This window comes from Psammomys obesus, unplaced genomic scaffold (assembly GCF_907164565.1).
Source record: "Psammomys obesus unplaced genomic scaffold, mPsaObe1.curated_primary_1811, whole genome shotgun sequence".
Lineage (NCBI taxonomy): Eukaryota > Metazoa > Chordata > Mammalia > Rodentia > Muridae > Psammomys > Psammomys obesus.
Genome location: NW_026596440.1, coordinates 7,739,317 through 7,766,280, shown reverse-complemented (window position 1 = coordinate 7,766,280; position 26,964 = coordinate 7,739,317). Strand labels below are relative to the sequence as shown.

The following is a 26,964-nucleotide window of genomic DNA, read 5'->3' as shown; positions in this document are numbered from 1 at the left end:
GAAGGTCCATGTTGTGGTATGAATCAGTGATGTTTACTCACTAAACACAACTGCTATTTTACTACTAGGAAAAAAGTTCTGAATTTTCACTTTTAAAAAGACATAAAAATTTAGATCCTTAAAAATAAAACAAAATTAAGTTGGCTTTTCTGTTTCCGTCTAGTGATGGTGACTTTTTTGTGGTCAAACACAGTGTTCGTCTTGAAGACAGAGTGAGTTCTAGGAGAAAGAGAACACAGCTCTCCTAGTTAATAAGTCAGAATTCCACCCCAGGTGAGTTTTCTTCCCAGGATTTTACCTATCATGGTCTAAAAAACACTAAATCACAATGGCCAAAAATTTTAAAATGTTTATATTTATGTGGTGTTCTGTACTTGCAAATACTTTACGAATGTAAGTGTTCATTAAGATGTATGTATATACACATATATGTATATATCCCAAGTTCATGCACATACATAGCAACTTTCATTCAAACAAATTGAGAATCTAGAGACATATGCTTGTTTAGTCTTGACACAATTTGAGCAAGGGTGCAGTAGCCATTTGACTAATTCATTTTTGTTAGACTCTAGAGCAGTACTCTACCTGTGAGTCACAAACACTTTGGGGTTCAAACAACCCTTTCACAGGAGTCACATATCAGATATCCTGCCTATCAGATATTTACATTACAGTTCATAACCATAACAAAATCACAGTTGTGAAGTAGCAACTAAACAATTTTTTTGGTTGGGGGACCTGAGGAACTGTATTAGAGGGTCACAGCATTAGGAAAGCTGAGAACCACTGCCCTAGGGTCTCTTAAAATATTTCCTAAAAAATGAACACGCAAATATTGAAAACTGTAAGCATTCAGTTTAATCATGAACTCCATGTTGTACCTGGCTTTGCTGAAAGGTAACCACATCTTCTATGTGGTTGCCATCCTACTCACAGACTGAAAAGTGCTCAGTGAGGAGCTCAATATTTCATAGCATGAGATTCCCAACTCAAAACCTGTCCAAAATAATCAGCATATCCATATGGATGTGAATGCTTTATGTTTGTAGGCAGAGAAAGAACCTACGTTAAAACTTCCTACACTCCTTCTCTGATCATGTGCCTTTTCCCTGGGAGGATGGGTAGCTGCTGTCAGTGAGTTAGAGGAATGACAGTCACAGTACCCTTTCACCACTTACTTTGTTGTTTAGTCAGAAGACCCATGAAAAGAACTCTTCACAGGACCTCCCCTATCAGTGGACTTGAGGAGGGGTATGCATGAGGAAGGGGGAGGGAGGGGAGGAGGGAGGGGCTTATGGGGAAATACAAAATGAATAAAGTGTAATTAATAGTAAAAAAATTAAAAAAAAGAAAAGAACTCTTCACACTCGTGTTTTTATTTTAGCTCTTTGACCATATCTTAACCTCTGGCTTCAAATCCTTCGCTTAGCAGCAGGACGCTGCTCTGAAAGTGAATGGCAAACTTGACTTGTTTACCTTTCCCCCATCTCCATTGACTGTTCATCTAATTCTTCATACAACAAAGCACAAGCCAAAGGGAAGTGGTCTCGTGAGTTCAGGCTCACTACCTGCCTGCCTGGTTTCTCTGCACACAGGAAAGGTATTCTTGCACATCCTCTGGGGACCCCAGAATGAGGGGGACCCGCTGGTGAATACTCTCAGGCTTCACATCCAGGACAGGCTGAGTGCCTGTGGTTGCCATGCCTCCTGCCTGCTCGATGATATAGGCCACAGGATTGCATTCGTACAGAAGCCGGAGCTGTAGAAAAATGGGGACAGGCATATGCATTTTTCAAGTGGTCAGACAACCCAAGGCACACTTCTAAATACTAAGAGCAGTGTGAACTGCTGAGCTGTCTGTGACTCCTGAGCCGTCCAGCCTGCAGGTGCCTGAGGCACGGGCTGGTACCCACCTCTGGGTGCCATGTGCTAGTAACCTCTCAGGAGGCACCACTGACTGAGTGAAGCTGAAGCAACACAACTGCCTGTGTGCTGACATGTATGCCTATGTGACCTGCTTGGTTTTCCATTTGTTTGTTTTCTGCTTTTATTTCTTTATCATTACTGCTGCTGCTGCTGTTGCTGTCTCAAGGACATGAACAAACTGTCTTCAGTCTAAGACATTGAAGACACAGCAGGTTCATACTCCAGGGGGAGTGACCAACATGTCAGCCAAACACTTAAGATGCCTTTACCAGAGACCCTCACAGTGTCAGGCACCTTAGAGAAGACCTCACACATGGGGGCACACTTGGGAGTTAATCTTGTTCCCGATCATCCTCAAGAGAGACACTGACAGCCACTCTGTCCTGACAGCTCAGCCAGGCAGATCTTTACCTTAGGTGCCCCTCCCTTTCTTTGTCTTGGGGTCTTGAGAACAGAAAGGATTTGGCTATTGGACTGTAAGTTGGAATATAACTAGTTTATAAATTCAAATACATTTTAAAAGCTCAACATTAGCACATGATGCACTTTTGGGTGAGGACTCAGATACCTCTGCTGCACACACTGACCTTCATTGAAAAGACTTCATGGTGCTTTGACTTTCAGCCCATGTGGTCTCCTTTTTCAGTGGGGACATGTACAGTTTACCACAGCCACATATGTCAAGCACACAAGACAAGGATATATGTGTGCACTTTACATGCTCAAACACACAGTGATGGGGGCACAAAGCTAAAATGTGCAGATCAGGAACTGAGGATGTCTTCCATATGAATAATGGTCGCAACGCATGAGCGCATCTTTCTACATGGAGCTGCCTGTGTCTAGAACATGTTTATGTAATTACATGTGGACATTTTGGGGCTCATTTACAGTCATTCTAATAAATGTGTCTGTGGTCTATCTGCTGGAATTCAGCGGGTGGCAAGTGTGAGTTTATCCAAGAGCTTTACATCTTTTGCACAATCTCACTCAATTGCAGACCTCTCCATGTCATGAGGTCAGTGAGTCAGTAAATGTGAGCTAAACATTTAAAAAGAGAAATGCCTAATACATTCAGTCAACTTGTATGACACATAATACATGGCTTCTTTGGCATAAAGTTCTGCCTAGGACTTCTGTGGCTGGTCAAAATTCAGATACATTTCTGCAGGCAATTTTTGTCATGATAGAAGAATTTTTTGGATCACAAAGTTGTCACTTGACAATGCTGTTTTCATTATTGTCTCATAAAGTTGTCACTGGCTGTTCTGGAAACTATGTTTTAGAGACACAGAAGGGGATCTGAATAGAAGGTTTTATTCTAAATTCTTGTGTGTAGTTCAGGGCACATGCAAACCCCCCAGGAACAGGTTTAAAGACCATGCTTACAAACCACTTTTTTTTTTTTCTGGGAAGCAGATTGATTCACTGGGGTTAATGGTCCCAGGTAAGATAGTTCTGATAAAAATCAGACACAGCCTACAAAAGTGAGAGAGATATGAGCCAATGAGTCTAGAAACAGTGAGAGATGAGCCTATGGCTACAGAGAAAGTGAGAGATGAGCCTGTGACTACAAAAAAAGTGAGCGATGAGCACATGGCTGGTGCAAACAATGGGTATGAGGCCAGAGGAGGAGAAGGCCTGTAAGACTTGCCCATCATAATCATATCAGCCTTTTCTTCCCCAAACCTGCCATAGCTTCAAATCTCACTAAAAGGACCAGATCTTATTTCTTTTCCTCTGTGCTCTGAAGGACACACATGCTCAGAAGCAGCTCAGTAGCCATATAGCATATCTGGAGCAGTCAAATCCCAGTAGCTCACTGACTATCATGGCAGTCAGTGGACACAGGAAGTTACCTTGCCATTAGGACTCTTCTGGTTGGCTGGGTACATGAAGATTCCTCCATAGACCAGGGTGCGATGCACATCAGCCACCATGGAACCCACATACCTGGCCCCATAAGGAGCACTGCCATCCTAAAGGGCAAAAGGGAAGAGATCAGAACCACCAGGTTTAGCAGCTAGTGTGCACCAGCACCAGGGCTAGAGGCCAAATTGGCTTCTGCATTCCCAGGACTGGAGAGATGGATCAGTTATTAAGAGCCATCTAGCAGCTCCTTCAGAGGACCCGGATTCCATTCTTAGCACCCAGATGGCAACTCACAACTGTCTGCAACTCCAGTTCCAGGAGATCCAATATCCTTTTTTGTCCTCCATTGGCCCAAGGCATGCAAGTGGTACACAGACACACATGCAGATAAAACATCCATAAACATAAAATAAAAATAACCATTTAAAGAATTATTAAAGAACTAAAGGCTATTTGGGGCAAGAAAGATAGCTAAGTTGGGTGTTTACATACAGACATTCAATGCCCAAACCCCACATAAAAGTGGGGTATAGGGATACATGTTTGTAATCCTGGTGCTGGGGAGGTGAAGATGGGTAGATTCCTGGGGCTTAATGGCCAGCCAGCCTGGTCTACTTAACAAGTTCTAGACTGGTGATAAACAGGTGCCTAGCTCAAGGAATGGTGTCCAAGGTATCTCCTAGTCTAAACACACACACACACACACACACACACACACACACACACACACACCTCTGTAAACACAGAAAGGAGAGAGAGATTGTGTGTGTCAAGCAGGTGGACATTTTTCTCACCATTCTCCTCTATACTGTGGGGAGCTGTGGGGGGTACAGCTCAGCCCCTCATTGCTTTTGCAGACTATTTGCAAGAACCTGAGTTGGAGCCCCAGCATCAAAAACAATAATGATAACACAGGATTGCCCACAGTTAACTGCAAGACCTTGATATGACAGCTTGCAAACTGGACTCTCAGATGTGACCATATGCTATCTTAAAGCAGAGGTAAGCAGATCTTCAGCATCTATAGATTACAGCTTGGCGAACAGATGACCTGAGAGTGCTTCTTGCTAAAGTTATGAATTCTGAAAATGTGGCTTCTGACAAATTCTTAGAGGTACTGAATTGGGGGGTATTCATTTTAATATGTAACTTTTAGGTTCAAAGAAGATGGATCAGTTATGAAGAAGAGCAGAGTCCATCAAACCCATGAAGATGAGAGTTGTAAACAGTGGCATCCACCCCTTTAAAAAAAAACAGTGGACTGGGGAAGGGGCATGGGTGGAGAAGGGGAAGGAGGGTGGGATTGGCAGGTGAGGAGGGAAGGAACTACAGGGGAGATACAAAGTGAATAAATTGTAATCAATAAAAATGAAAATGAAAAAAGAAAAAGAAACAAAGGAGTCATTCACACCGTAGTCTCTGAGACAGCCTTCTCCCTGATGCCAGCCCAGGCTGTCTTCACTTACCTCAGGGAATTTCTTTTTCTGTACATACTCTGTGGTGGCAGCATCAAAATACTTGGCATAACCCTCATTAAGGCTAAAAATTTTCCCTTTCTTCTTAATCCGGATATCTTTTTCCACCAGCACAAATTCTCCAAGTGCCTGGAGAGATAGGACACTTCAGGAAGATGAGCCATGCTAGGAAACAGAAGTCTGAAGCACACCGCAAAAGAGCCAGAAGACCTTAGAAGACAGCAGCTTGCTGGAAGGACCCACGCCTTTCCCAGGGTTATCTGGAACCTACCATGTGGTGTTTTTATAAGTGATAGGAAGAAGAAAATGATATGCCATCTTTATAGGGACCTAAGCAGTAATGGAATAAGAAATTATACAAATCAAAGGAAAGAGGTAAAGATCTATTTCCTTTCCCTCAGGTTTTCAATGTCATTTCTAAGCAACCTTGCTGAACTAATCCTCAGGGTCTCTTCCCCAGGTTAGTATCTTCAGGGCACCAACAATGAGAGAAAGAAGCTATACAGATAAAAGAGACAAACAGCTTAACCATCAGCCTGTGGTCCAGCTATTTTATGTTAGTGATTCTGTCTTGAAAGCCATTCTGTTTACTTCTACCTGGAGAAAAGAAGAAATGCCTCCAATCCATTACTGGGTTCACTTCACGAAAGGAGATAATTGGCAAAACTAAAAGAACCCTCGTAGTTGTTAATAAACTTGTGGCCAATGTCCCAGAGTTCCTGCAAAGCATCCCTCAAGCAACTCTCCACTCAGTTCTGCTTAGTTCCTCCTAAGGACTGATGGAACAGGCATTGCCCTAAACATTACTGTCTGCTTCAGGGCCTGGAGGCAGCTCCAAGAAGATGAGGACCTAAGGTAAGGGCTCAGAGCCAGCGGCCAGGTTAGAAGCTGCCCAAAGAATATCAGCTTTACTCCCCAAACACATAGACAAGGCTATGACAATCATGCCTGAAGCAGGACAGAGATTAGGAAACTCAGCAACTACAGAAATATCTACCCACTCTTCTCTCCTGCCAAAGAAGAGTGAAGGATGCTTCCCAGTGAGTCTGTGTGCTCCTTAACCTTCCTGCCTTCAAGATGCTGGATGAAGACACCCAATCCTGGCTTTCACCCACATCTAGATAACATCTCATCCAGAAATGACCTCTTCTTCCTCAAATCTCTCAGAGAATTACCAAGCACTTTAACAAGCCCACCCAGCTCCCTTTCACAATTCTACACCCTTGCCAAAGAAACCCAACTTCTTTTTATTATAAATAAAGTGTGCCCCTAGTAGTTTTTGGCTACTGACATCAATCAGTCACTGTGGGCATCTTTATTTTGTGACAGCCCGATGTTTAATTCAACTCCTTTGTGTGTGTGTTTGTGTTTGTGTATGTGTATGTGTGGTATGTGAGGGGTGTTTATGTGTATGCATACCTGTGTATTCATGTATTCATGAGTTTGTGTGTGTGTTTGTATGTGTGTGAGGGTTGTTCATGTGTGCGCACACCTGTATATTCAAGTGTATGTGTATTTGTGTGTGCACATCTGTGTGTGTTTCTATAGGAGTGTGTGCACACCTGTGTGTATACGCATACCTATGTAAGCACTTCTGTGCATGTGTGTGTTCCTATATGTTTGTGTGGGTGCACATATATGTGTGTGTGTACGTGTATGTTTGTGAACCTGTGTATAAGAGTGTTCATGTTATGTGTGCACCTGTGTGTTAATATATGTATGTATTCATGTGTGTGGATTTATCTCCCACTTACAAATAAATGCTTTGAGGTTTGGGGTGTGTTCACTCAGCTGAGAGTTTAGTTAGCAAGCATTGTTAACTAACCTATAGTTCCTGAACACAAGATATGATCCAACAAAATCAAGTAATCAGCCTGCAAACCCTTGTATCCAGCAAGATCTGGCCAACCCACCAGAGAACACTCTCCTGCAAGCTTTGCTGCAAAAGCTGCTGGTCACTCTCCAGGGGACTCCTCCTTAGGACCCACCAAGGCTCCTTTAGTGTGAAGTTCCCATCCAAAACAGTGCAAAAGCTTCTCTTTGTGAAAATGTTATTTCTAGCAGTGTGACATCCAAAGGAAGATCCAGGTAGATTATGTTATGGTCTATCTCTCTTTTAGACACAGGGACAAGCTCTCACGGTGACCTCCGTCCCAGCTGTCAGGGCCTGGTCTGGAGTTGCCTCTGTGTGCCCTGTGGCCTCCAAACCTCTTCTGGCTGTTATAGAAGGCATCTGTCAATAGTGAAAGGCAAGCTGCTCAGGATCCAGCCTGTCACTAACAGGAACAAGTTCCTTACCATCGACCATTCAATTGTTGTGCCTTGCCTGCCTCATCAGAAAACTGGAACAAACAAAAATGATGGAGGGTCCCTCAAAGGGCTGCTTGATTTGTTGCTTTTTAACATCTTTAGTTCTTTATATATTCTGGATATTAGTTCTCTGTCAGATTTAGGGATGGTGAAGATCCTTTTCCAATCCATAGGATGTTGTTTTGTTCTGACAACAGTGTCCTTTGTTTTACAGAAACTTCAGTTTCATATAATTTGGTATTTTTATGAGAGCTCAGCATCTTCAACAAAGCAACTGATAAGTGAATCTCTCAGGATTTAAAGAAGAAATTCTATAATTTTGGAAATTCTTTCAATCTTTCTCTCTTTTAATCTGCACACCCCACAAAAGCTTAGCCTTCTCAAAACTCCGCTTTTACCCAGCTGTTTCTTCCTTTGGTCAGGACTATGCTGTCACAGTTTTCATCTGTCCAGAGACCATGCCTCTTTCTTTTCTATAGCCAGGCATCCTGTCCCCATGAATGGTGTGAAGGATAACACACTACTGGAAGGAGCCATTTTCCACCCATTACTATCTCTACTGTGTCTTGCACACAAGAAAAAATTTACCAGGCCCTTGCTACCCACAAGGAAAACCACTAGTCATGTGGTAATATTTTAATTAATATTCTAAATAATGCAAAACTCCTTTTATTTTTTCATTTATACTGGCCATACTTCGACTGTTTGGTCATCACAGAGGTGCACTGGGTGGACAGGATGCAGAGCCCATTATCTCACAGAGGCTTAGGAACGGGGCTTCTCAAAGGATCTATGGTCCCATCTGGAAATTGGTCTGGGGTTGTCACCTCTCATTAGACTGTAAACCACAAAACTGAAAGTATTCATGGAAAAGAAAAAGAAAGAAGAAAAAAAAAAAAACTCTTCTCCAGAAGCTATGCAAAAGTAGGTTGAATCTTTTCACCAAAAAGACATAATAAATGTCTGAAAAAATATATTTAACATGATGTAAACATCCAGGACAGTACAGAAGACCCACTGGATAAGAACAATTTTATGGTTTTGTTTGTCTGTTAAAATAAATTTACTTACACAAAACCTTACATGAAGTCCTTCATATTTTTCATAATACAGTTCTCTAACTCCAAAAACAAGTATTCAAAATGACTAGGAAATTATCTTAGGGAAAAAATTCAAACACAGAAGCCCCTGGAGTCCCCATGAACAAATGTCGTGTATTCAGTACTTACTGGATCCAGCATGAAGAGATCCACTCCTTGCCCCGTAGAAAGGGCCACCAGGGTTGCACTGCCATAGAGGGCATAACCCGCAGCCACAATATTGCAGCCAGGCTGCAGGGCATCCTTCTCGGAAGGCTCATCTTCTGTGGTCTGTAGAAAACATGAAGAAATACATTGTGTGTTGTGCCTTGTAAGAGCTCTTCACCAGAGGCTGTTCCACAGAGCTTCCGAAACCAGGAAAGGGGGCCCATCCTCTGAGTGAGAATTTTCAAAAAGCCTGTAGCCCTTCCCTGCTTCACCTGATCGCAGCTGCTTTCATACATCTCAGCCAGTAAGCATATTCAAACCTTGTCCTGAAAAGAGAAACTAAGATTTTCCTCTTCCACATCTACATACTCATATGATTTGGGTATGAAGTGTCCTTAGCCCCAAAGGCTCATGTGTTAGGTAAAGGCTTGGTCCTCAGCTCATGGAACTGTTTGGGGACAGTCTGGAAACCTTACAGTGTAGGACCTGAATCCCAGCCCATCTTCAGTAGTGTGTTTGCAGTCTACATTTTCCTTATAAACATTATCAGAAGAGAGGCACAGAGGAAGAAGCTCACTGTGGTTATCTTGATGACTTTCTCTTGCCCCTTTCTGCCCTCTGTTCCTGCCCCCTGTTAGATGAAGAATCTCCTCCAGCATACACTCCCACCATGATGTTGTCTGTTCAAGTGCATGAAGCCAAGCAACCAGGGATGGAACCCTCTGAAACCAGGAGCCAGCGTAAATCCTTCCTCCCTGTCTATCAGGTCTATCAGGAATTTGGTCACTATGATGAAAAAATAACATAGCCATCTCATAATTAAACTATATATTTTGAAACATTCTTCATGTCAGTGGTTGAGGTCGCTGCACAGGGGACAAAATGGGGCTGACTGGGGCAATTCTGGGCTGCAGAAAATGCATGCATAGGAAGTGAGTTGCTGGCTCGTGAACAGCTCAGACTGAGAGCCAGAGCAAAGACTGTTCTTGTGTCTCTCTGAGACTATCTGTTCTTGCATCCTGTAAAGGGCATTATAAGATGCTCAAGCCACCCTCTTTGTAAATGCCACAGGCCATGTCCCTACCCCACTGCAATGGTCTCTACTCAGCAGCCCTAGAAGGTAGATAGTACTATTATCTCCATGTTACAAATGGAGAGTCTGGAGTAACTAAAAAGCCTACACAACATCATGTGGAACTGAAATATTTTGGTTCATAGAAACTCGGAAGCCATGAATATTTCTTCCTCAGCATTTGTTTACATGTATGCATGTGCATGAGTGGTAATGAAGTATGTGTGTGTGTGTGTGTGTGTGTGTATGTGTGTGTGTGTGTGTGTGTGTATGCATGTGTGTGTGCTTGCATGTGTGTGTGTGTGTGTGTGTGTGTGTGTACAGGCCAGAGGACAACCTTGGTTTTATCTTCAGGAACACTGTCCACCTCCCTTGAGAGACTCCTCTCAAGGGAGTTCTCATTGGCCTGGAGTTCACCAATTAGGCTACACTGATTGGCCAGCGAGCCTTAGGCATCTGCCTGTCTTCACCACACCAGCAGTAGGATTTCAAGGGCATCCCACCACACCTAACATTTTTAAGTGGGCTCATGGGGTTACACTCAGGTCTTCATGCTCACAACTAACACACTTTACTTACTGACTTTGGCCCCAGCCTCAGGATACTGACTTTATGGTTTGTTGTTCCAGATACCTTATGGTATAATCAAACATGTCTTCTTTGCAGCCCTAGCACACCTTCATTAGTGTGTTTGAAGCCTACATTTTCTTTAGAAATATTACCAGAGAAGACCTATGGTTGTTTGGACAAGCTATCAGTTCCTGTGCTTTATTTAAAATTTAAGGCAAAATCCCTGTGTCCAAGTCCATGTAAATTCAAACATGATGGTTATATGCCATGAATAATAATATACCTTTGCTTCCAACACAGTTGGCTATCAAATGTTAACGGCTGCAATGATGGAGTCGAAGAACCCATCTCAATTACCATCCTGTCATTACTGACTCAGTGAGGTAAGCTGAATTAACGCTTTCTCTGTTCTTCTACTATTCCTCAGTAAAAGGGTTACAGTGTCATCTCTGTCCACCTCCTGGGAGTGAGGTGAAGAGTAGCCAAGATGTAGTGGTTGTCAATTCAACACATTTGGAAAGAAAGAACCTTAGTTAAAGAAGTGCCTCCTTCACATTGGCTTGTAGGCGGCATTCTATGGGGTATTTTCTTGACTCATAATTGTTGGAGGAAGACCCAGCCCACTGTGCTTGGCATTATTACAGGGCAGGTGAGCTTGAGTTGTATAAGGAATATAGCAGAGCAAGCTAGGGTAGTAAGCCAATAAGCAGCATTACTATAGGCCGGGAGCCAAAGCTATCTACGGAAGCCAAAGCCAAAGCTATCTAGCGGAGACAAAGGTAGTTACTGAAGCCAAAGCCAAGTAGAGAGCAAAGGTCATTTAGTGGAGACCTAAAGCTATGTAGTGAAAGAGTTATTTAGACCCTTAATCATGGATGATAGATTGTGAGGACATCCTTTGTTAGAGCATCTGTAAGATATCTTAAGAGAACATCCTTATGGTATCTTGCAGGTACAATATTTAACCCATGAAAGCACTCTTTCTATTTCCTGCAGCAGTAGATTAACCTTCCCCGTTTCCTGCCTTCTCCCTATATAAGTTGGATAAAAATTTCTAATAAACGGAAGCCTTGATCAGATGAACAGACTTGGCTTTCATTTCTTGCATCTCTTGTTCCTTTTTCCCCCATTCCTTCCAATCTCTCCACCTTAGAAACCCCGTTGAAGCCCCGCAGGCCGGGGCAACTATATGCTCTATACTTCATTTCCTATCTCCAGGGTCCTGCCTTGAGTTCCTATTTACTTCCCTCAATGATGGACTGTAAAATGTAACATGAAATGAACCCTTTTCTCTCTAGTTGCATCTGGACAGTGTTTTGTCACAGCAATAGAAAAGCACCAGAAGTGGGGTGCAGAAAAGATCCATGTCCAATAAAACAATATGGAAATCCACATAAATATTCAAGTGGGTGCCTTTCTTCAAACTGTATCTCAAACTTTCTTCTTAGAAACAAAGCCCCTTCACTTCTTCATCTCACTGCCACTCAACACTGAAATGTTATCATATTCTCATCTTGTGTGGTTCTTGTCTTCTGTGGTTGTCTCCTGCCCCTTAGGTAGTGTGTGATTTTGAAGGAACACCAACAAGACACATGTGGAGAGTCCATTACTTGAGTACAGACAAATGGTGTCTGGACCGTGAAGCCTGGTATAGAATTTATGGTCATGCTGGATGGTCCCAGACCAAGCCTTAAGATTTCCCCTCTTGTTAAGTTTGTAGAGCAGACAGAATGGCCCCAAGGTTACATTATCCCCCAGATTCTGAACATTGTGTTACTGAGCAAAGAGAATTTCGTGTAGGGTTGTGGATTTAAAACAGGGAGATGACCCTGGATTATCCTGATAATATTAGTCCAGTCTCATCAAATGAAAACTTATGAACCCATTTAGTATTTAGTTTTCAATGGCCAGAGTCAGGAGAATGAGGCAATGGCAAGGAGGGAATGTCTCAGAGAGTCTGAGAGAAAAACCATGGAACCTTTCTGAACCTTGACAACTGAAGAAGTCACAGCCAAAGAATACAGGCAGCTTCTAGAAATTGAAAAGGACTTTTAACAAAGAGAAAAATACCTCCAACCTACTACAAAATGAACTGAATTCTACCATCGACCTACGCTTGAATTAACTGTGCTCACCCAGGAGAAAATTCTCCCCACTCCTCACCCCAGCTTCTAGATACTAGATTAGCTGGTTTATTTGACTTAAGCAAATAAAGCTGCCAAGCCACCTCTGATTTAGTAAACAAATAATCAATAGATGCTCCAAGCCTTCTCTTATTTAGTGAACAGATAATCAATAGGTGTTTTACACCTCTAAGAAGGTGATAAATTACACAGCAGCAACAGAAAACTAACAGTAAGTGTTGAGTCTCCCTAGGAAGTAGAGAATGTGTGCTTAGAGCCTACTGCAAGTTGAGTATCTCTACTGTTGTCATGCCTGCAGCCCCAGCATCCAGAGCATAAGGCAGGAATATTGCAAGTTCATGGCCAGCTAGACCCTGATTAAAAGATAAATAAATAAAATCCTCTAAGATCTGAAACTTTTAAAGTACCAATATAGGGCCATGCGTTGTGGGCTAGAGTCAAACTGCAGGTGCACTAAAACATATACTGCATAATGTTATGTGCAGAAGGTAACGAGTACAAGGTGTATAAGAAACACAGATGGGTTTTGTGTTCATCCCTAAGACAACTCATTATGTATTTGCAAATATTTCAAAATCAGAAATCACAATACTTTTGGTCCTCAGCATTTTGGGTGAAGGGATGTTCAGTATGTGCAGCGCCTCATATCTGTGTTCCATCCAGGCAATGAGAACAGGGTCCCAAGGGAGTCTTGCCATTTTACTCTCCCAGGGAATGTAGAAGGAAGGGAGTTGGAGAATCCCAGTGAAGAGCCCAAGGCAGAGGGGGAGGAAGAGGTCTTTCTGGAGTTGCTTATAGCGCTTTATCTAGTGAGTGAAGAAAAGATAGACCTTCAGGCTCAGCTTTCAGTCTAGGAACTGTATGGAAAGATACCTGCCTGTCTACTCACCTTTCTGTAGATAGCAAATATGGTTCCAATGGAGGCCAGACAGTCAATGTTTGAAGATCCATCCAGTGGGTCAAAGCAAACCACATACTTCCCCTACATCACAGAGAGACAAACACCAAGTCAGCATAGCTACCTATTGGCACAAGTGTTCTATGTCAGAGATGCATGTTACTGATGTCTGTACAAATGAGAGATTTACAGTTGGAAAAAAAAAGTGGGGAACAGCCTAGAACTCATTGGCACAGGAGACAACTTCCTGAACAGAACACCAACAGCACAGGCTCTAAGAGCAACAATCAATAAATGGGACCTCATGAAACTGAAAAGCTTCTGTAAAGCAAAAGACACTGTCATCAAAACAAAACGACAGCCTACAGATTGGGAAAGAATCTTCACCAACCCTTTATCTGACAGAGGACTCATATCCAGTATATATAAAGAACTAAAGAACCTGAAAAGCAACAAACCAAGTAATCCCATTAGAAAAATGGGGAACAGAGCTAAACAGAGAATTCTCAAAAGAGGACATTGAATGGCAGAGAAACACTTAAAGAAATGCTCAACCTCATTAGCCATTAGGGAAATGCAAATCAAAACGACCCTGAGATTTCACCTTACACCCATCAGAATGGCCAAGATGAAAAACTCAAGTGATAGCACATGCTGGAGAGGTTGTGGAGAAAAGGTTGAGTGTCTAGGTTATGGATATAACCTAGAACTTCTGCTCGGATGTGGCCCGTGGTAGCTCAGTAACCAAGTAGTTTTCCAAAGCAAGGGGAACAAGGACTATTTCTAACAGGATCTCAAGGTCAGGCTCCTTGACTCCCCCCCCCACCCAGGGGAGGAGCAGTCCTGTTAGGTCACAGAAGAGGACTTTGCAGCCAGCCCTGAAGATACCCGTGAAAACAGGGTCAAATGAAAGGGGAGGAGGTCCTTCCCTATCAGTGGACTTGGAAAGGGGCAGGGAGGAGACCAGGGAGGGAGTTGGGGAGGGGGAGGGAATGAGGGAGCAGGATACAGCTGGGACAGAGTTAACAAAATGTAACTAAAAAGAAAAATAAAATTAAAAAAAAAAAACAAAACAAAAACAAATGAGAGATTTAGACTCACGGTCCTTCTTTTTTTTTTTTTTTTTTTTCCTTCCATTTTTGCACCCCCAAAGCCATTGCATATGAACATACCTCAACAGGTACATGTTATGACCTGTTATGTGCTGGAAAATGTATTAGGAATCACTTGTTGCAAGGCTCAGGTTGTGGGACCAATATTCAAACCCAGAAACACAATACACAGGCAGACATGCACATAAGGTATGGGCAAGTGCAGGCTGGATAACTAAGCAGGTGAGTGGACAGAAAGCAAGCAAAGCTAACATCTGATAATACAAATGGCTTGGATTAAGAAAAGCAGGCACAGAGAGAATTGGGCGGAAGAATGCTAGGCAGGCAGATAGTTCAGTTTCCTAGCAGAGGGCATGGGTTTTCGTCAGAGAGGTATAAAGGGCTTTACTTTATCTTTTCAGTCTTTCTGCCAATTACAAAGAAATAGCCCCCATCCCCAATTCCCAATGTGTGTGACAAGGACCAGTAGCTCAGCATACAGCATGATGCTTGGTTTTCATTGTTGTTCTTCTTTTTTATTTGTTTGTTTTTGTTTTTATTTTTGCTTCTCTCTTGCTATGATAAAACACTCTGGTCAAAACCAGCTTTGATGGAAAAGATTTTATTTTAACGTTCACTTCCAAGATCACAGTCCATTCCCAAAGCAGGAACTGAAGAAGAGGCTTGAAGTCCTGCCCCTTACTGGTTTGCAGTCCTCGTGGCTTGCTCAGCCTGCTTTCTCATACACTCTAGGATCACTTTCCCAGACATGGCACATACCGCTGTAGGTTGGACCTCTCACATCATTCACACATTAAGAAAATGCCCACACAACCTTTGGGCAGAGTGCAGGGAATCTTAGGAAAGAAGTGGGAAATAGTAAGATCTGGAGAGGACAGGAACTCCATAAGGAGGGCAACAGAACCAAAAATCTGAGCACAGGGGTCTTTCCTGAGACTGCTATTCCAACCAAGCACTATGCATGGAGATAACCTAAGACCCCTGCACAGATGTAGCCCATGACAGTTCAGTATCCAAGTGGGTTCCATTGTAATAGGAACAGGGACTGTCTCTGACATGAACTGATTGGCCTGCTCTTTAATTTCCTCCCCCTGAGGGGGAAGCAGCATTACCAGGCCACAGAAGAAGACAATGCAGCCACTCCTGATGAGATCCAATTGACTAGGATCAGAAAGAAGGAAAAGAAGTCCTCCCCTATCAGTGGACTTGGGGAGGGGCATGCATGCAGAGAGTGGAGGAAGGGAGGGATTGGGATGGGAGGAAGGAGGGAACCACAGGGGGGATACAAAGTGAGTAAAGTGTAATTAATAAAGAAAAATAAAAAAATAAAAAAAAATAAAATGCCCACAGACCTGCTTTCAGGCCAGTCTGATGGAGGTAGTTACTTAGTTGTGACTCCCACTTCCCAGGAGACTCTAGTTTGGGTCAAGAGAAATTAACCAGGACAATATTGTGACTGAACATTGACTGCATTTTGGGCCACTAGCAAACTTCAGTCTTTAATAAATAGTCGTGAATTTGGGGAATGCAAACCCTCTCATGCACTAGGAAACTCTGCCATGGGCACAGGATTATGTTCTTTGAATTAGTCTATTTGTTAGGCTAATCTATTTGGGAAAATCCACCCCCTCCAAGAAACTGAAGCCCTCTTCTGGACACGTGTAGTGAAAGCCATAGATAAGAAATAGTGAGGAACTGAATGAGACAGTGCATTGTACAGCTCTTGTCAAAAAGAAGACTTGGCCAAGTAGACCCTCCTTTTCTCTGGTCTCACAAGTCCAAGACCAAAAATGATGCCACGGCCTGTTTAGTGATGCAATGGGTGATATCTACCCCAAAGGACATAAAGCCCACATAAGATTTCCAACTAAAGAGCTGAGAAACCCTTTATTTCAAAAACAAAAACAAAACACCCACAAACATCTCAAAGTAGAAAACAAAACAAAACAACAAAAATCCCAGAAAAAGACTAAGCAAGATAACCATTCTCTCGGCCCAGTAGCACCACCATCTACTGATGATGTGGAGCACCGCTGCCCGCCCTGGACGCACCCTTCTCTCCTTGGCTGTGATTATGGCCTCTTTATTCTCTTCAGAGACTAGGACACAGGTGCTGTAGGAGGACTGAAGCATGTTGATGACCAGGGAATTGGATAGCACGTCCAGTTTCTTTACCTCATCTCCTGTCACGTTCACGCTTCCCGCAATCCCATACCTAAGAAGACAAGGTGGATTAAGTCTCTGAAGAAGCCTTAACTACAGGAAAAAAAAAAAGTTCAGAGCCCAAACCAACAGTACACTTATCCTTCTTCCATGCCTCTGCCATCTCCAAATTATAACTGTCTAGGGGGTATGATCTGACTCAAAGCAGTGGCCCTCAACATTCCTTCCTTACACTTTGAGGACACTGTCATATTTCCATGGCCTTCCAAGGAGATTGACCCAGATTCAGCATCACTAAAATGCAGATTCCTGCTTGGCATTGGCAGCTAGAGAAGATGGGAGACCCCCTAATGTCAGAAGCATTGTGATATCCAAGGACAACAAAGAAAAAAGATCCATAGCTTTTCTGTGTCGGAATGTCAGGCTTCAGCTTCAGACATCTCTACAGGAGCCTGTGCTTCAGTTCCTGCCTTGAGTTCCTGCTCTGACTTCCCTTCATGACAGACTGCATAGCATATGATGAAGTAAACACTTCCCTCCTCCAATTGCTTTTGATCATGGTGTTTATCACAGCAACAGAGGATCTAAGCCATACCCAGAGCTAGGTTCTTACATGAGTGTCAGGCATGGTGGCATCTCAGAGCCTCCTCCTAAGATCAGCCTCAGGGTGTCCACTTGCAGTGGGACTCAAGTCCTGCCAAGGTTGCTCCAACTCCCCTAGCATAGACTGGCCCCCAGGTAGCCGTTTCTCTCCTTGCCTCTGCTCCTGCCATCCCCAAAGTGTGACGCCCGCTGCTCACCTTTTAAGTACCCCAAGCCTTCCATGTTCCTTCTCTACAGTACCACACCCTGTGGTGCCCTCATGGTGGTGCACCGACTGCTTGTGCAAGGCTTCCTTTTGCACCAGCTGCTCACTGAGGACCAGAGCCACATCTTACAATCTGCAACCCATAGTCGCCGCACAATAAATGTTTGCTGTGCTATGGGAGAAAAAAAGCCATTTACCCTCTTCTCTCTGAAAAAATCCTTGGGTAATGTGAACAGGAGGCTCAAGCTGAGAGCAACTGATGGACCCAAACCCATGGCAAAGCATTCCTTCTCCTCCTGAAATGAAAGCCTCCCCTCCCACTTCACCCCCATCCATAATTTGATGTATGGTATGATGAGCTTTGGAAAACAATCCTAGCAGCATGACCTCAATGGCTCTTTACCCTTGGTTCAAAGCAGCAGCATGACAGCAAACAACAATGAGGACAATAAAATTGGGTTGTTTTGCATATGTAGTATTGAGTACTGAGGCAGTTGCTGCTGGGTCATGAAGAGCTAGGCAGAGGTATCTAGCCTGCAGCCTACAAGCCCCGTGCATCCCAGGATAGCTATGAATGCAGGCCAAAATATCTGAAAACTACAGTGTCCTGTCACAATGCCAAAAGGCCAGACATAGCTGCATGGAACAATGTCAGGACACCTGCAGTCTCTGTCTCACTTGCCTTGGTTGCTCTCTGTGTGAAGGGTAGGATTTTTCCTCTGTGAAGAGCACATCAGGGACCTAGGACCCAATCTGATACCATTTCCAAGGTTAGGTGTGCCTCCAAGTGGGCAACCACTTAGGCCAGCCTTTAAATTTCTCCTGGTATGGTCTTGGACCCACAGTAGCTAACAGTGGGGCATTTCTTGAGTATTTATCACAGGGCCTGGCTATCAGAACTGTCATCACAATAACTTACTAACACCTTACAGCAACCCTTTGAGTTAAAGCCATCAGTACCTCTCCTATTTACAAACATGGAGGTCTGAGCAAGAATAAACCATTGTCCACAGCCACAAGGTCAGAAAAAAAGCCAGTTAAATTTAACTATCTAGCCCTAAACTCCTTGGTCAGACGCTGAACCACTGGGAAGCGCATTGCAGCAGATATATAAGAGGCCTGCCAAGACAATGGGTGTGGAGCCAAGAGGCCTTTGCAGAGGAGGGTAAAAGTGTGGGCGAAAACTGAGTGGTCACAGGAAACCGGCCCTAATTATAGCAGCACCACAACACAGGAGAGCAAAGATGCTATCTAATGTTCCCTGGGTGATTGTCACACATGCAGTCACCTCACATTCCAGAAGTGTGTTCTTAAAGGCAGCACTTGACTGTTCCTGACAAATGAAGTAATAAATGCAGTTAAGGGAATCCACAGGCAGGATAAATAGATAAGCACCTTTAACTTGGATTCCACTGCTAGTTCTCAAACACTTACACAATAAGCTCTGCCATGGCTGTATGGTTGCATTTATGACATTAATGCTGCTGCAGTCAGGGATCAAAGGCACCACATTGTTAAGCATAAGCTGGCTCTTTGATCATCTCCCCCTGACCGGGGTGGGGGTGGGCCACAGAGGAAGACTATGAAAGACAGTTCTGATGAGACCTGATAGGCTAGGGTCAGATGGAAGGGGAGGAGGACCTCCCCTATTAGTAGACTGGAGGGGGGCATGGGAGAAGATGAGGGAGGGAGGGACGGAGGGAGAGAGGGAGAGAGGGAAGGATTGGGAGAGGATGAGGGTGGGGTCTACAGCTGGGATACAAAGTGAATAAACTGTAATAAATAAAAAAATTATTAAAATTTTTAAAGAATAAGCAATTTAAATAGGTGGACTTTGTTGGCTCTTCTTTGGGGGTTTTCCCCACCCCACCCTTAAAAACATGTATATCTCTTCAACTTCTGAAATGGCCTTCACTGGAAATACTACAATCAAGGTGGAATTCCACATGAGGTAATTTCTTTTCATCATGGCTTAAAACCGGGGTTCTGGCTGTGGTCACCAGCAACTCCAGCGTGAATGTGGCCTCATTCTGCAAAAGAGAACCAAGCGAAAGTGCTCTGCCCCACCTGCCCCAGCCCAGCGGGCACAGGAACACTTGTACAAGGAAAAGGGCAATAAAGCACATTTAAAAGTTCCGGGAAGAATCTGCCTGTGTAAACATAAGTAATGAGAATTCAATATTGGTTTTGAGGCAACAGGCTACTTCTGTGTTGCCATGACAATCGGTGATAAAGGGTAATCCCTCTTTTCCTCTACGGCTGTGGCTAAGCTTTTTTCCCCTTTCCTGGCACAACATGCCAAAGGCTGCTATCTCAAAGCAGACACGAAGAATTTAAATGCAGCATTCATGGGGTACAAAAACAAATTAATTTGGACCCAGTTTGTAAAACAAGCACCTGTGGCTCCCACACCCCACACCCACACCAGGACTGGGCCTGGGCCCTAGGCAACTGTGCCTGCGCATGCTCTCCAGGACTCACAGGTTGGCCAGGCCGGCCTTGCGCACAGCGGAGGAGATGGCTTTGATAGCAGTCAGCATGGAGTTGAGCAGCTGTGTGAGCTCCCCAGTTCCTTTGGCCTGTCGCCCCTTTTCCATAACATAGCGAGTCAATGTGAGCATGTCTGTCTCAAAAGGGCTTCTGTCTGTCATTGTGGCGGGTGAGACCTCAAAGCCTCCTTTCTTCCTTGCAGGGATCCTTGCCCTCTCTGGGCAGCAGTTTCACAGCCTGCACACTAAAGAAATACCTGCACTGACTGTGCCAGCGCACAAAGGGAAAGGGCCCCAGCCCACATGACTCAGATAGCTGGGCAAGCCCTCAAGGAAACTTCCCTGATGGTGGCAGTTGCTGTAAATAGAACGACACCGCAGAAAAGGGCTGGCCTCATTCTCTACTTAAGCTCCAAGTTTTATTTTTATATTTTATTTTTTAAGATCCCGAGAAGCCACACTTGGCCATGAGTGAGAGGAGAAAAGACCAGCTAATAAAAATGACCCACAAAATCCTTTTATTAGACACAAGAAAGTTCTCTGCAGTAGCTCCTACTGAGCCTCATTCTGCATGGTACTACTCTCAGATGGCAGACTGCAGGCACCTTATCTGGGGCGTCGGTCATAGAGCTAACTGATGACAATCCCAGAACAACTGTGGCAGTTCTTTCAGGCTTATTCCCGATGTGTGTGGGACTGGAGGAGTGTCCCTGGGAGGGACCCAAATCTGGAAGTGTAATATTACATTCCTAGCAAAGTGTCAAACCCCAGGGTTGATTTATCAGTTTCTCTGGATTCTTTTCTTTTCTTTTCTTTTAAATTTCTCTATTTGAATAAGAACAACAGGGCTGAAGAGATGCCTATGTTGTTAAAGGCACTGGCTGCTCTCACAGAGGAGTTTGGTCCCAGCACCCAGTTTGGTGGCTCACAACCATCTGTAACTCCAGTTCTAGAATACCCAATGCCCTATTCTGACCTCCAAGGGCACCAAGCATGTAAGTAGTGTACATTCATACATGCAGGCAGAACAATCATACACACAAAATAATCTAATAAAAAACCACCACAAGGAGACCAACAAAGCTAAAGGATCTGAGCCCAGAGGGTCCTGCAGAGACTGATGCACCAATGAAGGACCATGCATGGAGAGGACCTAGACCCCCTGCTCAGGTGTGGCCAATTAGCAGCTCAGTCTCCATGTGGATCTCCGAGGGAGGAGAGCAGGGGCTGCCTCTATCATGAACTCAGTTGACTGTTCTTTCATCACTGGTGATGCAGCCTTGCCAAGCCAAGGAGAAAGAGGATCCAAGCAGTCCTGATGAAACTTAACAAGCTATGGGCAGATGGAGGTTAGGACACCTCCCCCTTTCAGTGGACTAAGGGAAAGAGGTAGGGAAAAGGGGAGGAAGAGTGGGACTGGGGAGAGGGAGCTTCAGTCAGGATATATAATGAATAATTTGTGAAGAAAAAAAATATTTAATTTTTTTAAAACCTTTTTTTGTAAAGTGTTCTAGAGTTAACTGCACTTAGAGCTAGTGATGTTCCAATTCAGTGATAACATCACTTTCTCTGACTACAGACAGGCCAGGCTCTGGGTCCCAAGATGGCTACTGCTATGTGGATAATTTGGGAGCATTAATAAACTCTTAAAGCCTTGGTTTCTTCATAAATTCATATAACTACTGGTGGGGTGGTTGTAAGGATTAAAAATCCATAGATGGGCCTGGCATCAAGGTCAGTGTCTTAGAAACTTGTACTCTTCCAGCTCTTCAGTGTGCCTAGAATTGTAAGTGTACATAGAAATGATTTCAAATATCCCCACCAATTTGGAGAGCTGAATCAGGAGTCTGCCAAGTCTAGCCAACATATCAAGACTGTATATCAAATAAATCAATCAGCAAAATTTCTTTAGCTACAAGTCATAGAAAACTCAGAGAAGCTGGTCACAGTGGTGCACACCTGTAATCCCAGCACTTGAGGAGGCAGAGGCAGAATTTGAGGCCAGCCTGGTCTGCAAAGCAAATCCAGGACAGCCAAGGTTACACAGAGAAACCCTGTCTAAAAAAAAAAAAAAAGAAAGAAAGAAAGAAAGAAAAAGAAAAACACAAAAACCCTCAGAGCAATTTGTACATGCATTTGTTTTGGTTTTTCTCTTAGACCATGGTTTTACCATGGCTGTAACATCCATTCAGGTAATCAAAGGTTTGAGAGCCCCCATTCATAGGCTGGAGGGATTAATTGGTGAAGTGCTTGCCACACAAGCCAGGGATCTGAGTTTAGATTCCCCAGTACCCACGTTAAAAACAAGACATACTGGAGTCCATCTGTGATTTCAGCTCTGGGGAAGAGACAGAAGTGGCAGCCTTGCTGGCCAGCCAGTCAAGTCAAAGCAGTAAGATTTGGGTTCTTGTGTTCAGTGAGAGACCCTGTGTAAAAAACAAAAATGCTAAATGTTAAGTTCTGGCCTATGCACAAAGCTGCATTTAAAGGGTAGACGTTCAAGTTGCCAAAGTGGCCTGAGATGGCAGCTGCTGACCTTTTCTGCAAATGCCAAAGTTCTTTGGGGAAGCACAACAGAGTGGAGATTGATAGAGTGGCCACAGTGACAGTCCAGAGGATGGGTGACAGCTGCCCCTCACAGGTATTTCAGGACTGCTGACACATTAGTGACAGGGCTACTGGTGACCTAGTTGTGTCCCATGAGAGATACTGACAAGCCCGAGTGCATCAGGACAAATGGACCCTAGATCCACCCGGAAACCCAGACCTAGAAATGTTCTGGAATGTTGTCTGAGGACCCTTCCTGTTGGCAAAGGTGCTTTATCTAATCCTGTCATGTGATGCCAGCACAATTTCATCACATAAAGTCCAGCACCCCTGCATGTAGCGCCTTTGGGGGTACCTGCTAATCTATGAGTCAGGTGGCACTCACCTACAGTCAAAGGAAGCTTCAAGGATGTCTGGGAAGATGAGGTGTATGACAGCTTCTCCACATCCATGCCATGTCCCACAACAGGTGACATGACACATTGTTTTAACATGCCCCTTTTCTTCTTCCAGTTCACAGCTACCTCCACTCTCCCACCACTATGTGTGGAGTCACAGGGACCCTTCTTCACTTCAACACTTCACGGAAACTAAAAGTGGCATTCCTATGAAGAGACACCCTCTCAACAGGATGGCTGTGTGGAGGAGGAGTGCTCCGACTATCACACAGGGGCTGTGTGATGCTTAGTGGGAAGACACTTCCTAGGCCCTGCCATACTATGTCACTACACAGGTTCCTTAAAAAATGGGATGTGCAGCTGCGAAGACAGCTCAGTATAAGGGCCAGTAAGGTGATCCCATGCAAGCATGAGGACCCCAGTTGCAGCCACAGCACCCATGTAAAGCCAGATGTGTTGGCTTAAGCCTGCAGCTTCGGCACTTAAGAAACGAGCAGAATTCCAGGGACTCCTTGGCTTACGGGCCAAGCTCAGCAAGCTCAAGGTTCAATGAGAAACCTTGTCTCAAAAGGTATGATAGGAGGAACATCTGAGGAAGACACCCAGCTCCAACTTCTGGTCTCCATATGTGTACATACCACTTGTAAGTGCGCTCACCCACGTGCACAAACATGTTGATACATAACACACCTAAAAATCTAGAATTTTGTTTTTACCGTTTCGGAGGCCAAAAGCCCAGAACCGAAGTGGCCTGCTCCCTCTTAGAGTTTTGAGTAGTATTCTTCCTTGCCTCCTCTGGCTTCTGGTGCAATCTTTGGCTGCCATGGCTTGTGATATCACTTTGGTCTCTGCCTCCACTGTCATATTATCATATAAGGTAGCTGATCACACTTGTCGACTACATTTGGAGTTAGCTAAACCCCAAGCATCTGCGCACATCTGCAAGGGATTTTTCTTGGTTGGATTGTAGGTGGGAGGCCTACTCTAAATCTAGATCAGCTGTGGTCAAAAGACCCACCCAGTATCTGAACCACACTTCTGGTGGCAACCAGAAGGACATGGAAGAAGGAAAGATTTTGCTGTTTGCCTGCTTGCTTTCACTCTCATTGGCAGGTTCATCAATCCTGCTGAGCCATTTCTTTGCTGGTGTTCTGGTGTTAGAACATACTTCTTAGGGATTCCAACACAAACTGGCAGCCCTCTCAGACCTCCCTGGGGTTCCAGCACCAGATGGAGACTGCTAAGGCATCCAGTCTTGTAGACAGACAGCCAATGTTGAACTACTCAGACCACAGCCTGTAAGCCCCTCCAGTAAATGTGTGTGTGTGTGTGTGTGCGCCCATTCTGTCAGTTTCGTTCCTTTGAGAACCCTGACTAATGTACATGTCCTTCTCCCATGTAACATAAAGGCACTTGCTACATTTAGGGCCCTCCCATGGGGTATAGGATGTATAGGATGAGCTCATCTCAAAATCTTCATCTTCATCACATCTGCAGTGACCATTTACCTAAATAAGGTAAAGGATCACATTGGCTGATCCCAGAGATTGGAATGTGAACATGTCTTTGAAAGGATACCATGAAAACCAACTACAGGCATCTTGAAATGGTTCCCAAACCTGAGGCTGAAGATCAGGCTGCAGTTACTCCAAGAGCTTTGAGAATCTCCATCCTGCCTGACCTGTTCCATCCAATGTCCAGTGCTATATGCTATGAGTAACCAGCCCTTGCTGGCAGAGCCAGTGCAGGAATGGCTTCCAGTCACATGGGAAGAATGTCCTCTTGCATACACAGTGGATGCACCTTATGCTGGTTTGCTATGAGATTTAAGTTGGAAAGTTAATTTAATTTAATCAAATTAAATTAAATTAATTTAGTTAATTTAAGTTTTCATAGCTATGAAAACTCAAAAAGCAGCCCAAGATGGAGGGGTGGAAAATGGAGCTTCTTGATAATTTCTACTTCCACTGATACTGAAAAAGTTGGCAGAGAGGCCTGGCAGCCTGCTGTGTAAGGGGAGGTTTCAAAGGGTCTTTGCAAAGGAGATGCTGTGTTTGAAAATAGAAGGGTCGCCTGCTTCAGGGCAGACTTAGTTTGGTAGAAACTAAGTCTCCGTGCATTTTTAGTGGTAGTGTGTGTTCAAGGAAGTCATCCAAAAACCCCCAAGGATGAATCTAAGACTGATCAGAGGAGAACTGCTATTTGCTGTTATTGCTCTGGATCCTGTCCCTGGCTCAGGGCTACATACAGAGAAGAACCTGGATGTACTCAGAGAATACAAATAAGAGTTCTTGAAAACATTCCACTAACTAAACCTACATCTCAATAATCAAAAGACAATGGACAGGACACACAGACAAAACAGAAAGGGAATATTGTTGCTTCACTTGGTTTCGTCAAAGCGTTGGGGTATAAGTTTCCCGACATTGCACCCCTTTAGTGCTCTAAGAAGGCTGAAAAACAAATGGAGGATGAGGAGATGACTCAGTCAGTCAAGCGCTTGCCTTGGAAGCAGGGAACCTGAGCTCAAGCCCCAGAATCCATTATTAAAACATGAAATAAAAAATTAAAAAGTAGATGGCACCCAAGAAACAACATCTAAAGTTGTTTTTTTCATTCTCCACATGTGCACATATGTGAGGGCCCATGCACATCACACACACACACACACACACACACACACACACACACACACACAGGAAAGGTAATTTTTGAGTAAGGGTTTTTCCTGAGAGGGCCAACCATAACTGAAATCAGAGACATGCTAAGATTTCAGTCTGGTCAGCAAACAAAAGCAAAATCCAAGGCTTGGGACTGAACCAAGTTTCCTGTTGAAAGAACAAGAAACCAGGGAAGTGTTCCATTCAAAAGTGAAAAAAAGAACATTTTAAACACACACACACACACACACACACACACACACACACACACGAAGCTCACAAGGATTCAGGGTTCCTAACACCTGCAATAACTTACCATGATCTTGAACTTCTGACCCAGAAAAGGGTGAACTGTTTCCAGAATAAACTGTGTGCCAAACTGGTATACTTCTTACTACATTCTCTGCATAGGACAAGCTGTGGCAGGTCCTCTTAGGGATACCCCCTGACTCAAAATGTACCCACTGGGCACACGGTCTGTTTCCTTAAATTTAGTTCTTAAATATCAACTAAGGAGTATGCATGACCTGGACCTAGGCCCTCTGCACACATGTAGCCGATGGGCAGCTTGGTCTCCATATACAGTACCTGTTGAGTGGAGGAGGCACTGTTTCTAATGGACTCTATTGCCTGCTTTTGGATCACTTCCCCCTGGTAGGGATGCCTTGCCTGGCCTCATGGGATGAGGATATGCTCAGTCCTGATGTGACTTGATGTACTGGAGAAGGTTGATATGAGGGGAGGAGGGCCTCACCTTTTCTGGGGGAAAGGGAGAAAGAAAGGGGGCAGATGGGAGGAGAGGATCGAGGAGTAGGAGTCACCCTCGGGATGTAAAGTAAATACATTGAAATAAAAAAAGAAAAATTGTTATGGTCAATCATTTTCATAATGACAACTAGACCTTCCCTAGAGCTGATATGGCTTTGTTATTTGATGCCATTTTTATATAAAAAAGCACTATTAACTAGTAACATAAACTGTCATTGTGCCTTGGATTGTTATAGATGCCTGCAGGAGGCTGAGGAGCCAGATGCTGGCTAACAGAGCTGAACGGGACCGCACATATGAGAAGTGGCATGAACTCATTTATGGCCTGAGAAGTGACCAGGATGCTGGAGTTCATTTCACAGCCCTACCTGCCACTCACTGGCTGGAGACCTTCAGCAGCTTTCATCAACCCTTAGTTCCCCATTTCATCATGGATAAGATAGACCCAACATTCCATACAGCATTCTAATCATGCTGCTATATGGAGAGGGAATGAGTTGTC

The 26,964-nt window shown here is 44.0% G+C and overlaps 1 protein-coding gene across 1 annotated transcript; it reads right to left on the bottom strand.

Moving 5' to 3' along the window:
- Window positions 1-336: 336 nt before the first annotated feature.
- Fbp2 (fructose-bisphosphatase 2) lies at window positions 337-26,924 on the bottom strand. Its single transcript, XM_055597947.1, has 7 exons — window positions 20,082-26,924; window positions 16,682-16,844; window positions 13,509-13,601; window positions 8,816-8,956; window positions 5,268-5,405; window positions 3,789-3,908; window positions 337-1,762 (listed from the first exon to the last, which is right to left on the bottom strand). The coding sequence occupies exons 1-7, from the start codon at window positions 20,249-20,251 to the stop codon at window positions 1,568-1,570; spliced, it is 1,020 nt and encodes a 339-aa protein (XP_055453922.1). The 5' UTR covers window positions 20,252-26,924; the 3' UTR covers window positions 337-1,567.
- Between the last annotated feature and the right edge of the window lie 40 nt (window positions 26,925-26,964).

Coding starts and splice junctions, on each gene's coding strand:
- Fbp2 (XM_055597947.1), bottom strand. CDS start 20,251: ATGACAGACAGAAGCCCTTTTGAGACAGACATGCTCACATTGACTCGC. Junction 8,957..13,508: donor TATTTGCTATCTACAGAAAG/GTGAGTAGACAG, acceptor TGTTTTCTACAG/ACCACAGAAGATGAGCCTTC. Junction 5,406..8,815: donor ATCTCTTCATGCTGGATCCA/GTAAGTACTGAA, acceptor CTATCTCTCCAG/GCACTTGGAGAATTTGTGCT.